At 39.9% G+C, this 16,084-nt stretch overlaps 1 protein-coding gene across 1 annotated transcript in view; it reads right to left on the reverse strand.

Moving 5' to 3' along the window:
* The window catches only part of Klp64D (kinesin-like protein 64D), a 51,722-nt gene extending 37,945 nt beyond the window's left edge, over positions 1-13,777 (reverse strand). Inside the window, exons 1-2 of the mRNA XM_065234940.1 lie at positions 13,633-13,777; positions 13,360-13,572 (exon numbers count right to left, since the gene is read on the reverse strand). Coding sequence (XP_065091012.1) covers positions 13,360-13,572; positions 13,633-13,638 — 219 coding nt within the window. The 5' untranslated portion in view covers positions 13,639-13,777. The remainder of the gene's footprint in view (positions 1-13,359; positions 13,573-13,632) is intronic.
* Between the last annotated feature and the right edge of the window lie 2,307 nt (positions 13,778-16,084).

Below are 16,084 nucleotides of genomic sequence, written 5' to 3' on the forward strand. Positions count from 1 at the left end.
GTTTTTCCCGGGTGCCCAACATATTTTTCCCGGTTTCATATAAATAGATAAGGTAAACGCTCCTACAGTTGCATTTCGTTAGAACCGTTAGGATCCTATAGTTGCGTCTACATAAATATGGTAAAAAAATGAATACAGGGTGTCAACGCAACGAAGAAAACCATATTCTTTGATAATCCCTGATTTTCCAGCAATTTAAAAAAAAAACAAGGTGCAGTGCCTACCCGTTTTTGGCAGCACAACCCAATCAGCTATTACTTTCCTCAGATATATATTAGTGCTTTCTGGACATTTTTTCGTAAAATACCACACGGACCTCTAACCTATGAAGAGTGGTCTAGTACAATTTCAAATTGAATAAAGCGTTCGATACATTTAATAGAATGAAAAAAAGACAGCCACACGTTGGGCAGCGCTGGTCTAAAGCAAGCAGCCAGGGTGTGGAATCAGAAGCTGCATGATAAACTTGAATGGGCTGGTTTCGAGCGGTGCAAGTAGGATCCGTGCTTGTATAGGAAGAGGAGGAGCGGTCGCTGGTGCTACGTCCTAGCCTACGTCGATGATCTGATTGTAACAAGCGAGGAACGACAACTGGCTGAAACGCTAATTAGTTCCTTGAAGCAGTTTTTCGAGATTAGCTAACTCGGAAATATTCACTACTACCTGTGTATCGACGTTGAAAAAGACGTTAAAGGTTATTTCTTCTTAAATCAACGAGGTCTTCGAGTCGAGTGGTCTGGCAGAAACAAGATGTCCAGTATTTTGCTTGATCCAGGATACGGCAAGAAAGAGGATGTTAGTGAACCGTTGCCAAAGAACAAGGAATATCAGAATCAGTCCGCATCGTGCTCTCTTGCCGTGCGGATCTATTTGCTTTTTGCTGAAGGAAGTGTTACTACTACCTAAAGCTACAACACATTTAAACAGCACTTTTCAGTGCTCAACCTGTAAAAAATTTTCTACCTTGTTCAACTCTTATTCCTCTTCGATCCTTGTTTGGACCCTACCCGAGGTAATCCTTCTTGGATATCGATTTGGAAAATTCCTCTTCGATCCTTCAGATTCTTATAGTAATCTGCTTGGAAGTCGATTTGGATAAAAATTTACTGCAGCCATGGCGCCTAAACGCAAAAGAAAGGGGCAAACTCTTGACCCCCCTTCTCATGAAATTAATTTGAGTAATCAATTTGATTTGCTCACGGATGATGAGAATGATCCATCATCCAAGAAAAATTCTAGTAAACTTTCCCGGCTTAATGCCAAGAAGGAAAAGATTCCCCCTATTGTGATAACCACTTCCGATTTCCATGCTCTTCGCATGGAACTTTTGAATTTCGTGAAAGTTAAGTTTTCACTACAAATTGGACGTCGGGGTGAATGCCGTGTATTGGCTGAAACCTTGGACGGATTTAAATGTCTTCTCAAGTATCTTACTGAGAAGAAGCACAAATTTTTTACTTACGACACCAAAACTGAACGTGTGTTCAAGGTTGTCATGAAAGGACTGCCCAGTGGTGAATCCCTGGATCAGATCAAAGATGAACTGACAAAATTACTTGGAGTTGTGCCACTCCAAGTAATCAAAATGAAAATGAAATCCCGTCCTGGCGATTCACGCAACGGGATTTCTAATGATTTTTATTTAGTTCACTTCAAGTCTAGTGAACTAAACAACCTTAAGGCCTTAGAAAAAGCTAGCCTTATGCTCCATGTCCGAGTGAAGCGGGAACACTTCAGGAAGACTGGAGGAAATTTCCAAAACCGCACTCAGTGCCGTAAGTGCCAGGGTTGGGGCCAGGGAACTAAAAATTGTTACATGCCAGCTAAATGCATGAATTGTGGTGATTCCTCTCACGCAAAGGACGACTGTCCTGTGAAGGAAGATCCTAAGAAATTTAAATGTTCAAATTGTGGTGAAAACCACAAATCCAATTTTTGGGAATGTAAGACTCGCAAAGCGATCCTACAATCTCGTTCTAAGCGACAGGTAGGAAACGCTCAACGTTTCCGACCAGGTACAAATTCCTCTGCTGTTAACAACGGTCAGCGAGGAACAAATTCTACATTCGTACCCGTAGGTACAAATATCACCCCTGCTTCAAATTTTTCATCTGTACCTACTCCCCTCGCTGCTAACAATGTTCAACGAGTTAATGGAGCTACCTATGCTGCTATTGCAGCGGGTAGAAATCAAAATACTAACCAAAGTAATTCTAACGGAAATTTTGACAATTTTGACTTAGGAAGCATTACTGCCCCTAAAATGGAATTTTTACAGAAATCATTAATTGACATGATTTCTGATATGCTTAAATCTAACTCCATGTTTGATGCTATTCAAACTGGAATAAAATTTGCAAATAATATTGTCATGACTTTAAAATTCAGTAATGGATTTTAAAGCATTAAATATTGTAAATTGGAATGCTCGATCTCTTAAAGATAATGAAGACGAGCTATTTAACTTTTTGAGAGTTCATAACGTGCATATTGCCGTTATAACTGAAACGTTCCTTAAACCTGACCATAAGGTTAAGAAGGACGCAAATTACTTGATTTATAGAAATGATCGTCTTGATCGACCCTGTGGTGGCGTTGCCATCATTATTCATAGACGAATCAAACATAAAATTCTTTCTTCATTTGAAACCAAAGTTTTTGAAACTTTGGGAGTTTCTGTTGAAACAAAATTTGGACAACTTACGTTTATAGCTGCCTACTTGCCATTCCAATGCGTAGGCAAGCAAAATAATTTTCTCAAGGGTGACCTTCATTGGTGATTTTAATGCAAAACACCACTCATGGAATAATGCTGAAAGCAATTCCAATGGTAATATTCTGTTTGATGATTCAATATCCAAACAGCCCAACATGCTTTTCTTCTGCAAGAAATCCCTCCACTATTGATTTAGTCTTAACTGATTCATGTCAACTTTGTAGCCAACTGGTTACCCATGCTGACTTCGGTTCTGATCACCTTCCAGTAACTTTTGAAATATCCCAAGAAATAATTTGTAATCCCAACAGCTCTACTTTCAATTACCATAGAGCTGATTGGGAGCAATATAGAACATTTATGGAATATAACTTCGATCCAGTGTTCACTCGGCTGTCGACAAAAGCAGGCCACTCTCGATGTGTGCTACGCGATCGTCTGTTTTCTCGGCAGCAACCATTGTGTGGTCCTCCTCATTGTTCTTCATCAGCAGTTCTTTCGGTCGATGCGTCGTCGACTTTGGAAAGCAACCGTTTCGTGATGAGTGTGTGAGTGCTGACCACGTTTTGTGTCCATTGCTGCAATGGACGCGCTCTGACCCTCGTTGGCATACAACAATTTGCCATACAATGAAACTACTGGAAGCAGCTCCAGTTCTGATGGAGGAGGCTTTTTGGATAGCGGAAGATAAAGTGTTTATTGTGTTGTACCTTTTGACTATATTTTTAAGATGTTTTGTATAGTGACCAAGAATTCTCGGCTCTGTAAAGTTAATTCGGTTGAGCCTTATCAAATAAATTAATAAACAAAAAAAAAAAACTTCGATCCAAACATTCCTTTGCAAACCAAAGATGAAATTAATTATGCTCTTGAATCTCTGACTACTTCTATAGTTGAAGCAAGAGCTGCCTCAGTACCAAAATGCGAGGTTAAATTCGATTCAATTATAATAGACGACGATCTTAAGCTTTTGATCCGTCTTAAAAATGTCTGTAGGAGACAATATCAAAGAACACGCGATCCTGCCATGAAGGTTATCTGGCGGGATTTGCAAAAACAAATTAAAAAGCGATTCTCTGCCCTGAGGAACAAAACTTTTGAAAATAATGTTTCTAAATTAGACCCGAGTTCCAAACCCTTTTGGAAACTCACAAAAATTTTGAAAAAACCTCAAAAGCCTATTCCAGCGCTTAAAGAAGGTGGTAAAATTTTGATCACAAATTTGGAAAAAGCTCAGAAACTTGCTAAGCAATTCGAGAAATTCCCATAATTTCAGTTTGGGTCTTACTAGTCCTATTGAGAATCAGGTTGCTCGGGATTTTCGGAATATTTTCTCTCGGGAAAATATTTTTGATGATTCCTGGGGGACTGATTTGGACGAAGTAAGGTCTATAACTAAAAAGTTTCAAAATATGAAAGCTCCAGGTGATGATGGAATTTTCTATATCCTCATCAAAAAACTCCCAGAGAGTACCTTGTCTTTCTTGGTAAAATTATTTAACAGATGTTTCCATTTGGCATACTTTCCTGATAAATGGAAAAATGCAAAAGTTGTTCCAATTTTGAAGCCGGATAAAAATCCAGCTGAAGCTTCTAGCTACCGCCCAATAAGTTTGCTTTCTTCAATAAGTAAACTTTTTGAAAAGATAATTTTGAATAGAATGATGCTTCACATCAATACGAACTCAATTTTTTCAGATGAGCAGTTTGGATTTCGCCATGGGCATTCAACTACTCATCAACTCTTAAGAGTTACCAATTTAATTCGTTCAAACAAATCTGAAGGCCACTCAACTGGAGTTGCTCTTCTAGACATAGAAAAAGCATTCGACAGTGTTTGGCATGAAGGTTTGATTGCTAAATTAAAAAAGTTTAATTTTCCACTTTACATTATGAAATTAGTTCAAAATTATTTAACTGACAGAACTCTGCAGGTAAATTATCAAAATTCCAAATCTAATCGACTACCTGTTAGATCAGGAGTTCCTCAGGGTAGCATTCTTGGGCCTATATTGTATAACATTTTCACTTCGGACCTCCCTGATTTGCTGTGAACACCTGGATATTTCAACTGCGGTGTCAATGCTGAGCAGGAAAACAAGTTGTCCAGGACGATGAGCAGGCGCTGAAATGTGTGGTGCGGTATCTGAAAGGAACTGTTCATTACCGGCTACAACTAAGCAGGAACGAAGAATAGCATGGGATTGTTGGCTATTCGGACGCGGATTGGGCGGAGAATCGTGCTGACAGGAAGTCTAACAGCGTATTTGTCTTCAAAATAACGTTGGAACCGTAAGCGGGGCTTGCAGGAAACAATCCTACATGTCCTTATCGACTACAGCGACAGAATTGACAGCCCTATCTGAAGCGGTTCAGAAGGCTTTGTGGTTGAAATTACTCCTACAGGACCTAATCGACGAGCAAGCAGTTACAATTCATGAAGATAATCAAGATTGTCTGAAGATGCTCGTGTCCAAGAAGTTCAGCAATAGAACGAAGCATATTGCTACAAAGCTGCACTTTACTCGTAATCGAATAGAGAAGGGGGAGAGGTTAGGCGCTGTCCATAAACTACGTAGACAGTTTAGAGGGGGGGGGGATTTTTTGTATGGGCAATTGTCTACGCAGGGGGAGGGGGGTCAATAATAATAATAAAAAACTGTATACGTAGTTAATGAACAGCCCGTACATGCGTCTACTGTCCAACGGAGAGCATGATAGCCGACGTGTTAACTAAATCGTTGCCAAAGTTGAGGACGAAGAAACTTGCAGAGATGATTGGCCTGACCGTCTAGGAGGAGTGTAGTAGTTGAAGGAAACGATCGAAGTAGTCAAGGCTATGTTACTTGACTGACATATTATAATATTAGTTCACTTAAATATAGAACTTCGTACAATACAGACGTTAATAGAAGTGTTATGCGTACTACTGAACAATAAATCTCTATTTTGAATCCGCAAAACACACGCTGAGACATTTGCTCATCTGCACCAGGATTTACAACTAGAAAAACCTACACACAAAAATATAAATACACTCAAAAAATGTAAGTCTAAAATTTTAATTATATCGAACCTCTAAGGCTTAGAGTCTACGGTAGTAGTACTTGAGTATTTGGCACTGAGGAAGTTTACATGTAGTGGACGAAATATACACTAAGAAAATTTCAAAGATTGTTTTTATGTGTCCCAAAATGTGATCAACAAATGATATCGATGTGTCGGACACATACTTAATATGTGTACACATAAAAGCCATGTGTGACCACATGTTCGAAACGAGAACTGTAGAAACTCGCGGACACTCGCGGGATGAAGGCAAACGGACCGAGTCTTTCTTCCACCGAACGTATTCAACACTTCGTATTTAGAACGATATTGTACGACCGATAGCAAGTGAGCGATAGAGTGTAGGAGTGTAATTTTTTCATATATTTTATCTTAATTCCCCATACAAAATTCAAACTAAAAGTGCCAGCTCGCGTTACATCCGCTGAAATTTTCAGAGAGTGGTTTTCTCACCTAATGGCACAAATCTAGGGGTTGACTCGTGGAAAATTAGAACTTTTATTTTTGTGGACCAGTCTAGTGTGTACGTCCAGATCGGTGACCGGGTCTTCTTTATGTATCCCGATCTCGGCTACTACCGTCTGCTACACTCTCGATGACTACCTACTATCCAGAGATGCTGGTGTTGGTCTGCTATCACAGAATAGGCTATTGTGATAATCCCGGGTCAGTGAAAGTATATGAGGCACATGTCAAAGGTCGGCATCGATTTACGGGTAATAGGGTGGTGCGAAAAGGATTATATATAATTGACTTTAGAATTTGTATTTTAATGTAAATACTTTTAAGTGCATGTATCTAGTGGTAAGTTTACATTTAAGCAATGGTATTTAAACAAATTTAGAACTAAGAATTAGACCTAAACGAACTAACTTACACACCGGCCTCTTGAATTACATTGGTACTTGAGACTGCGTCAATGGTTGTACCAGCTGCACCTGCGGAGGCCCTGTGGTGACCAGGATCGCCTGTTGGTCCTGTGGAGTTTGCCGGTGCGACTGAGGGATCTGCGCATGGACCTGGAAGGAGCGCTGGATCAACCTCGATTGGAAGGATACACAGCTTGGAAATGGCGCTTTTCGTCCCGGCAAGGCATTTAGATGCCGACCAATTAAGAAATGCCCTGGTGTTAGGGCTTGCAGATCATTTGAGTCACTGAAAAGCGGTGTGATGGGTCTGGAGTTGAGGCAGCTCTCGACTTGCGCTAAAGATTTCGCGTGGCAAGAAAGCGTTTCCCATGACTCGTCGTAGATGATGTTTCATCGACTTGATACAGGTTTCCCATAACCCGCCAAAATTGGGTGATTTGGCCGGGATGTAATGGAACTAGATCGATTAGGAGGTGGTCTAATTAGAAACGGCATGGCGATGCCCTAGCGAGCGAAACAGATTGCGAAGTTCCCGTCCAGCTCCCACAGAATTAGTCGCATTGTCGCAATATATGTGCTCTGGCCGACCCCTCCTGGCTTTGAAGCGACGAAGGCTGCCGATGAATGCTGCTGTCGTTAGCTCGCTCACCAGCTCCAGATGCGATGCTTTTGTGGCCATGCAGACGAAAACAGCCACCTAACTTGTTGTCGGTGAAGATCGAGGGCTTGGTCGTTGGAGATAGAATGGGCCAGAAAAATCGACTCTAACATTTTCAAAAGCGAAGGACTATGTGACACGAACCGCTGGTAGCGACCCCATTAACTGCACGAGATTGAGTGACCGTGCCTTCACGCATGTGACACACGAATGTACTATTGTAAGGAGGATCCTGGTAGGGCCTCCAAAAATTCTGACTTATGCGCCAGACGACGAGAGTCGTCTGTCAGAACTCAGATCGGTTTGCCCTGCTAGCTGTTTGTCCAACCCTACAGCAGAATCCACCTCCAAGGATGTGCTAAACCTTCAACCAACTTCCCAATATCCTTTCCCATAAATTCTCCCCAAATTCGATTTGATTAGCGTAATAAGTTCGATTTTGATTCACTAATTTGAAACGAAAAGCATAGTGTTTATTGAGACAAAAACAATAAAAAGTTTTTTTTTGTACTTCCATTCATGCAATATGTTTATCTCCAAAGTCTATTTGTTAAGATTGATATCTGTATTGTAACTATTAAAACATTTCCCTCACCCTACCTTCTCCTTACTGTGACGTCATTCCATGTATCTGGTCCCTAAACGTGAGTCAACCTGGGATTAAATCCCCTCTCCCCTTTCTTCCCCTACTACTATAAACTGTCTTCCCTACTGCAGGTGGAATGTGTTCGTGTGGGTACTAAAGAAATGGTTCAGGTACTTACAGCGTCCGTCGATCGTTGGATTACCTTTCACCAGCCACGGAGTGGGTTGGTGGTGGACGCCGTCGTCGCTCGTCGATCACGGGTGTCTCGACTATCGCCACGTGTGTCCGGACGATGCGAGCCGGTGGATTACCGAATCCGATGACCGGGCGGTTTGTGCGAAAGGGCGACTTGGACGCCAAGACAGCGTTCTAAAACACCCGGAAGGGGACTCTCGGCTTCCTTAGGGCGACGGAGGTGTACACTGGGAGAGCAAGGATCTGATCAGGACTGGTTCTTGAGTTTTACCCGGGACGTGAGTCTGGACGATTCACTCTGGCAGTGGCTAACTTTCCCCAGACATACTACTCGCGGATTGTGGCAACCACTTGGTAACGGGTGGTGCTCGCGAGGCCGAACTTTCCTTTCCGATGACCACGCACTCTGAGGTTATTCTTAGCGGCACGCAGCCACGAGACGAAGAATAAACCCAGGGGATCGCCCCAGTCCGATCAACAGCACATGGTTAGCTTTGGGTGCTGATTTAGCTACTTCAAGATGGCGGCAGCTCACACCAGCGGCCCGATAAATCTGTCGCCAATATGCCAACAATGGACGCGACCACGTATGGTGACTCGCGTAGTTTCAATTTTATGGTTGCGTTTCCTTTTTAGAAGTTTCTAAACTCACGTTTTTATTTTTTTTTACAAATTTCCAATTAAACACGACTCACGATTTAATATTAGCTTTTCATTTAATGTCAACACATTTAGACAAGTTAGACTATTTAAATTGTTTTTCACAATCACTTAGACTTGGTTTCGATTATCTTCTAGATACACTTTGGTCTGAACGGAAAAGATCGAGTCGGTGCTCTTTCCGTGATCAGAAGCCTATTTTTTTTCCAAATTTCATTTTTATTCCGGTTCTATCGTGCTTGATTCCAAATATTCGTATTAAAATTTTCTTTAAGGTCTGATCAATTAAATGACATGCTACTCCCCTTAATACCATCCTTACCTACTGATTCGAGCACTTTGGTTGCCTATTTCTAAGGCGCAAATTAATTCCACAAATAGGGTTCTTAATGAAACATGGACTGTAAGTCCGTTTCACTATGTACATCGAATTTTTGATGAATGACTGCCAGCAAGAGTTGCGGACCACAATGTAGCTACTGCCGGTGGAAAGAATCAGCAATCAACCGGGGGCGACCCCGGCGTAGTGGTTAACATCCATACCTCTCACGCCAAAGTCACGAGTTCAAATCTCACCCCCGGACAAGTCACGAATGACCCAAGAGTGTTAAAGTGACTATAATAATAAAAAAAAAAAAAAAGCAATCAACCAGGTTAGCGGATGCTTGTACGGTAGTACGAAAGGGTTTTTCCCGTCACTAGCGACTCCGGCGTGTTCGAGCCGGCCACCAACTCGAATAAGACCAGCACGGAGTTCCGGATTGAGGTAGCGTAGCTTTGACGAATGCGGGACGATTCATTCGGCCTGAAGAGCAGCAATTTCTGACGGGAAGTATTCCTGTTGGATCACGCGAAGTACTCCGAGCAGAGTTTGATTTTGCTCTTCTACGGTAATTGGACCGTACTGATAGGTTTTCGCAGGAGGAATGGTTGGTTGATTGCGCCGGTCTGCAAGGCTGCGACAGTTATTAGCAAAACGCCTGCAGAGTGCACCAATCCGTAGGAATACGGGGCGAAAAACGAGTTATGATATCGCTTACTTGCGATTCCGTGATAGGAAGCGCTATTTTTATTTTTAGTTTCAAGGTCTTTTTCCTTCAGTCGGCCGAGATCTTCTGGTGGTTGCGGCCAAGGGAGGTTAGGAGCACCGAGCCACAGTGGTCCAATTCCACCAAAGTGAATCGTCCAAAAGTTGACTCACATCCATGCCCCGTGAGATGATATCAGCGGGATTTTCTTCGCCGGGCACATGGTTCCAGACATGCTTGGCATACACAGTTTTGGTTACGAACTGCTCATTTGCTAATAACTTTGCACACAGTTGACGTAACATAGTTATTTTTGAAGCAGTAGATAGAATAGAGTGTATGCTTTTTATAGATACGTAAAAAACAGTAGATTTTAATTCTAGTAATAAACTGTTAAAATGAAGTGAGAAATGCTCGCTGCACATGTCGGACTTTAAGTGTAAAAAATCATTGGTGTTGATTCAAATGTTAAAATGTATCTACTCTTTGCATACCTATAGTAAACTATGATCCTAATCTATCAATTATTTTAAAGAAAAACAAATCTCAACAACTGAGCGATTTTGTCTCTCGACACTCTTCTGGAATTTCGTTAAGAATTTCCTGGTTGCATCCCAGCACTCTCGAATATTCCGAGAAGTTGGGAGCAGAGTTGCTTCAGCTTCTCAAGATCGTCGCATCCCGTGAGTAGATCATCCATATACATGTCCTTGCGGATAACCACCGCTGCCAAAAGAAATCGATCCTGTTTACCATATATACTATTCATTTGACTCATAAATTTCAGGTGTACTTCTGAGTGGATTCTGTTTATGTGTGGTTACATGAAAATCATGTGAAATTTTACATGGAAATTCGTCAATAAAAAATGTGGAATGTGTGGAATTTTTTGAGTGTACATATCCCGGTACATATCTATCAACAGACAGAAAAATATAACGGAATTAAAAGGAAACTACTCGACTCACTCTAAAAGCTCTTCAACCTTAAGCTTTGAAAAAATCAGAGCAGTTTTTCAAAGGAATGTAAAATTTAGGAAAGTCCTATTAAAGACCAGCTTTCTTAGAAGAGGACAGAATTATGAAATGATGACCTTGGATATTTAAATTTGTTCTGAGCCTGAGATTTAATTAAAAAAAAATATCTCAGTTCATCATCCTTAGATTCCTGTAGAATTTAAAACAATATTCTATATCTGAGATTTTCAACATTATCCATGAAACCAGAACTTTTAAAATTCTTGCGATTTCGGAATTTTGCCATCGAAACTTATCCTAGAGCGTCACGTTTTTTTAACACTTTGAATTAAGGAGAAAATAACGAAAATGAAACTGTCATGCATTTAGTACGGATATTCCAGGATTTCTACAGAACTAATCCAACGGTTAACAGAGCCTATATTCAGGTCACAACTCCAAATCATTCACAATAATATAACAACTACAAGTGTTTTCGATAGTGATGCACTAAATATTCTGTCGAATATCAAGCTTGAAATTTCTCGCAGGCAACTTGTCGGCCACTTGTTAGTTGAGAAAAGGCCGAGTATGAGATAGTTTTTTGGTGTAAACGCCGAATAGCACTATTCGGTGCATAACTAGTTTTTACTGATTTTCCGGAAGACTACCTTGTGGAATTCACGGCAACGTATCAATTTGACAATTTTTAGGAAGTTCCAGAGCATCATAAACTTTGAAAATACCAGAAACATCCGAAGCCTAAGGAGCCTTCGAGGCTAACAAAACTTTAAGATCAAAGATTAGAGTACTTCTGGAACACTCTGAAGGATTTCGGAAATTATTGTAATTTTTAATGTTTCAAATCCTTAAAGTCCAGGAAGATTCAGAAGGTGTGGGTATGGTAGACAGAGTATAGTATGAAATACTGATTATATTTAAAACTAAACTCTGTCTACCACTGAGGAGTTTCTGGAGCTCTGATGCAAGAGATTTTACACACTATGAATAGTAGGGTTGGTCATCATGATCATTTTTTCAGAACAATGTTTTTTTTTTTTTTGATTCCAACCCAAACTGATGTAACGGCGCCGGTGGTGTAGTGGTAAGCGTGATAACCTCTCACCCGAGCAGGCCTGGGTTTAATCCCAGTCGGCGCCGCTGGGATTTTCTGAGGCATAACATCTCTGATCACGCCTTCCTTCGGATGGGAAGTAAAGCCGTTGGTCCCCGGTTCATGAGTTGATGGGTCGATAGGTAGGGTCCAGGTGTGGGAGCTGCTTTCCTGGCACGTCAGTAGCATTGGTGCTCAGCACGGAAAACAAGATCGACGGAAAAAACAAACCAAAAGAAAAAAAAAAAAACCCATGCTGCAAAATTTGGGGACGATTGGTTGTAACCAGGGTTGTGAATGACGTTAACGTCTTCAATGCAAACGCGTAAACGATTAAAGCCCATGTTTGTAGCCCGGCTTTCCGCAATGCAATTCAAGTTTGTATGGAAATTAGTATGGGAAAACCTTTTTTTTTTTTGGATTTTCATTTTTAAACACCACAATTTTGCTTGAACAATGCAACTAATCATGTAAAAGTATAGTCCATATGCATAACAACTTTGCCGAAGGATGTCTCTAAACGCTCTAAATAAAGTTATAGCTGTTGCGATGTTGCGAAATAAATGTCAAAAATCACTATTTCTGCCAACACTGCCAGGTTTACCAAAGTCAGATTCCAAACTAAAAAAATTTCGGAGTTTCTTATCTTATCGATTTGGTATGCTCAGATGCATTATTCAAAAACAATTGCTCAATCTCATAAGCGTACTTAGAGAGGGAGGAGCATACTATACCCCCCGCTTTTCTCACTCATATCAATGGAAGTAAAGCTTCAAACTGAAACAACTTCGGAGTTTCCCATCTTCTCGAGTTGGTATGTTCGAATGCGTTATTCAAAAACATTTTGTCTGGCATAGTCTATACTATCAGGTAAGTAAACAAACTTTTGGCTTTTGTGCATGAATTGAAGCGTTGTCGAAGTTTTGCAGCATTAAAAAGCATCAAGAAACTATAAAATTTTACAACTTTTGTCAAATGAGCCATACAAAATCCGTAGTTGGGAGAGTATGATACAAAAGAAAATACAAATCCCAAAAGAAAAATTGAAATTAATAATAACTTGATCAGAAAAAGCCTGATTAAAAAAAAAGCTATTAGTCAAAAATGACGTTTGAGCGCTACCTTACTAAGAATGATTAAAAGCTTTGAAATAGAAAATAAATATTTCTCAAAACGAGTGCTGTACTCAAGATAATTTATTTACTTTCTACTTCACATGAATTATGCAATCATTGTCTGTATGTTTGTTTTGTTTGAATAACATCCAAATACTGTATCCACAGTGGAATGGGCAATAAAAGAAGAAAAAAAAAAAGCAAAATAGAGGTGAATTGCTGCAAAAGAAGATTGCTACTGAAGATTGTATTGAAGATGGTTATCAAACAAGTCACAGAGCCCAATACAGGTACACCTCTGCTGTTGACTAAATAGTAAATAAAGTAACAATCACAGTAGCGAAACGCTGGGAGACCATGGAAAGTTAACAGAAAGAAGAAAAAAATACGCACCTGTGTGGATTCTTCGCCGAACACATTGTCGAAGTAGTAAACCTTAGGAGGTTCGCTAGAGTTTGCATTCGGTTTGTACACGGTAACGAAACGGTTGCACTTATCCGTTTTGATTATGTTCTGGCTACCGGATTCAATTTCATTTTTATCCATTGGTCGAACTCGAACCACCACCCGAACATTTTCAATTTCACCTTCCGTCTTGGATTCCTCCTGGAAAGAAACATTGCTTAGCACTGAAACCACAGCTGGGATTAATTTTCCTACACTAACCGGCATTTTGCACTAAATATGACTAGATATTCGACCAATTTAGTCGGAAATTTCACTTATTTACCACCAGGCGAACAAAATTGGAATCTGAAAATTCGATCCGTTTTCAAGTTTAGCTGCACCTAAATTGTTTTGACAACCAGCTGACAACAAACAATGAAAAAAGGTAAGTCGAGGTTAGCCCGAATACACGACAAAAATAAGAAACCCATTCATGGGTAAAATTTCAATTTGAATAAAAAGGGGGTCTCCCGAAAAAAAATATTTTCTAGGTACAGTTGAAAACGAGGTTGAAAACCGGAAACGCGACAATCAATTTTAATCTTGTTCTGTACGTTAAGCCGCGTTAAGCATAGTGTCGGACTCGCAAAAATCACCTGTTCACAACTTCAAAGTGCGCCATTTTGAACTTTGGAAAAAATAATAATAAAATAATACGTTTACTCATGTTTTGACAACTCCATAGAGATTAGTGACGTTTAAAGCACGCACACTAATCACAGATACGAATTTTGTTCAATTAAAACAAAAATATAAATTAATATACTCTAAACATATGCATTATTCAAGGTAAATTGAAAGCATGTTTAAACCTGAGACTAGATGAGACTCACCCTATGTGGCTCAACCAAGACTCCCGGATATCTAGCTCAGTAGCATGAGACCCCTGAACTGTGTCACAGGGCCGGCATGCTACTTGGTAATTTGTACAACTGTCAAACGAAAAGCATGACAATCTGAAATTAAAGCGGTCTATTTTTATAAAAAAAAAAAAAAAACATTTTTGTCAAGAAAGTTTGGTATATTTGATTACATCCCTAATAAACGGGTACCATATACTGACGATATCTTAGATGGTGTGACCACACCACATAAAGTTGGGATGATATCTCGAATTAGTGGTTAGGTGCATCTTATGGTTATTGTTTATGCGGGATATGAGCTGCTTTTAATTAAATAATCAATCTTTTCAACATTAAAACACAATTTTTCATTCTAAGTTCTAATAATTATTAAATCAAAATCAATGTTTCATTAATTGTTATAAAAAAAAGTCTACGAATATAAAAACACGAACACGCAGCTCTCCCACTCCATCTCAACTCACCAAGAATAGATTCCCCTTTCTGATTCCAGATGAAAATGCCACTCATCATCGTCAGCAACTTCCCACTCGGCGACTATCAATATTGTTCCGCATACCGCGCGCTCTGTGCCATGTACAAAATCTGTATGTCGTTTCCACCTTAGTCGACCAACGGATACGGTTTTTCCCTTAATATGTATTGCTAATATTTCCTGCAAACCAAACCAAAACTTTAAAAAAGTTACTAACTGTTAACTAGAGATTGCAACGATGTTTCGAGCGCGTAAATTGACATGCAGGCCAATGAGTACATAGAGAGGTGGAACAGATTGTGAAATATTGTGGTTTAGTAAACTAAAAATAACGTAAACGCAATTATTGACGCCACTATTTGCTTGTATCATGTCTAGCATTTTACGAGCGCTTATGGCCGCCACAATCTGACTGAGTTTTTAGTAAGGAACATATGAATTAACGTTTGGGTTGTGTCGTTTGACGTGTAAACGTTCAAATTTGAACGTTTACACGTCAAACGCCACAAGCCAAACTTCAAATCTTATGTTCCCTACCAGAAACTCAGCCAGATTGTGGCGGCCATAAGCGATCGTAAAATATTGGATTGTGGTTTTACTCACACAACTTAACAGATTGCTTCACCCCGGTAATCCATCTCATTGGTGGCAGGCGACAAATGAGGGATCAGTAATAGGTGTATTTTTGACAGTTGAACAAGTTTTCTTTTAAAAAAATCACTTTTAAAATTACATGTTGCAAGTGAAAGAAATACTTTCATATCAAAAGCATAACTTTCATTTTGAATAGTTACGTAGTTGAAACTACGAATTTTGGGAAACTTTTAATAAGAAAATGCATTATTTTCATAGCAATAATTTTTGTTCTCTGTGTGTAATGGATATTTTTTGGATGCTATTGAAAATTTAGTTGATTTCTGAATGTATGTATGGGCCCAAATTAGGGACACTTAGGCCGACATTACCTGCATTTCGCCTACATTCTGAAAAAAGTTGCCCCCGCTTTGCTCAATTCTACAGAAAACGGCCCGAAAGTGCAAACCGAAGATGGATGCGGAAACCAGCTCAACTAAACCGGCGCAGCCCCACAGTATCAACTTCACTCCGTCGTTTCTGATACCGATCGTTATAACAACAATCAATACGAAACTAACGATTTTAAATTGGCTCACTACTTGACTAGCCTATTGGTCCCAAGCAAACGTTTAACGTATCCCATTGTAGTCGAAATTCTACTACTACACAATGTTTGTTTTGATTCGCTATGAAAGTTTGACAGATAAAATGAGGGGTTAGTGGATTTCCTATTTTTCGAGGTGTGAATCGATTAGCT

Source organism: Ochlerotatus camptorhynchus, unplaced genomic scaffold, assembly GCF_037179485.1.
Source record: "Ochlerotatus camptorhynchus isolate MF236.1 unplaced genomic scaffold, CSIRO-AGI_Acam_v1.1 ptg000448l, whole genome shotgun sequence".
In the NCBI taxonomy this organism is placed as follows: domain Eukaryota; kingdom Metazoa; phylum Arthropoda; class Insecta; order Diptera; family Culicidae; genus Ochlerotatus; species Ochlerotatus camptorhynchus.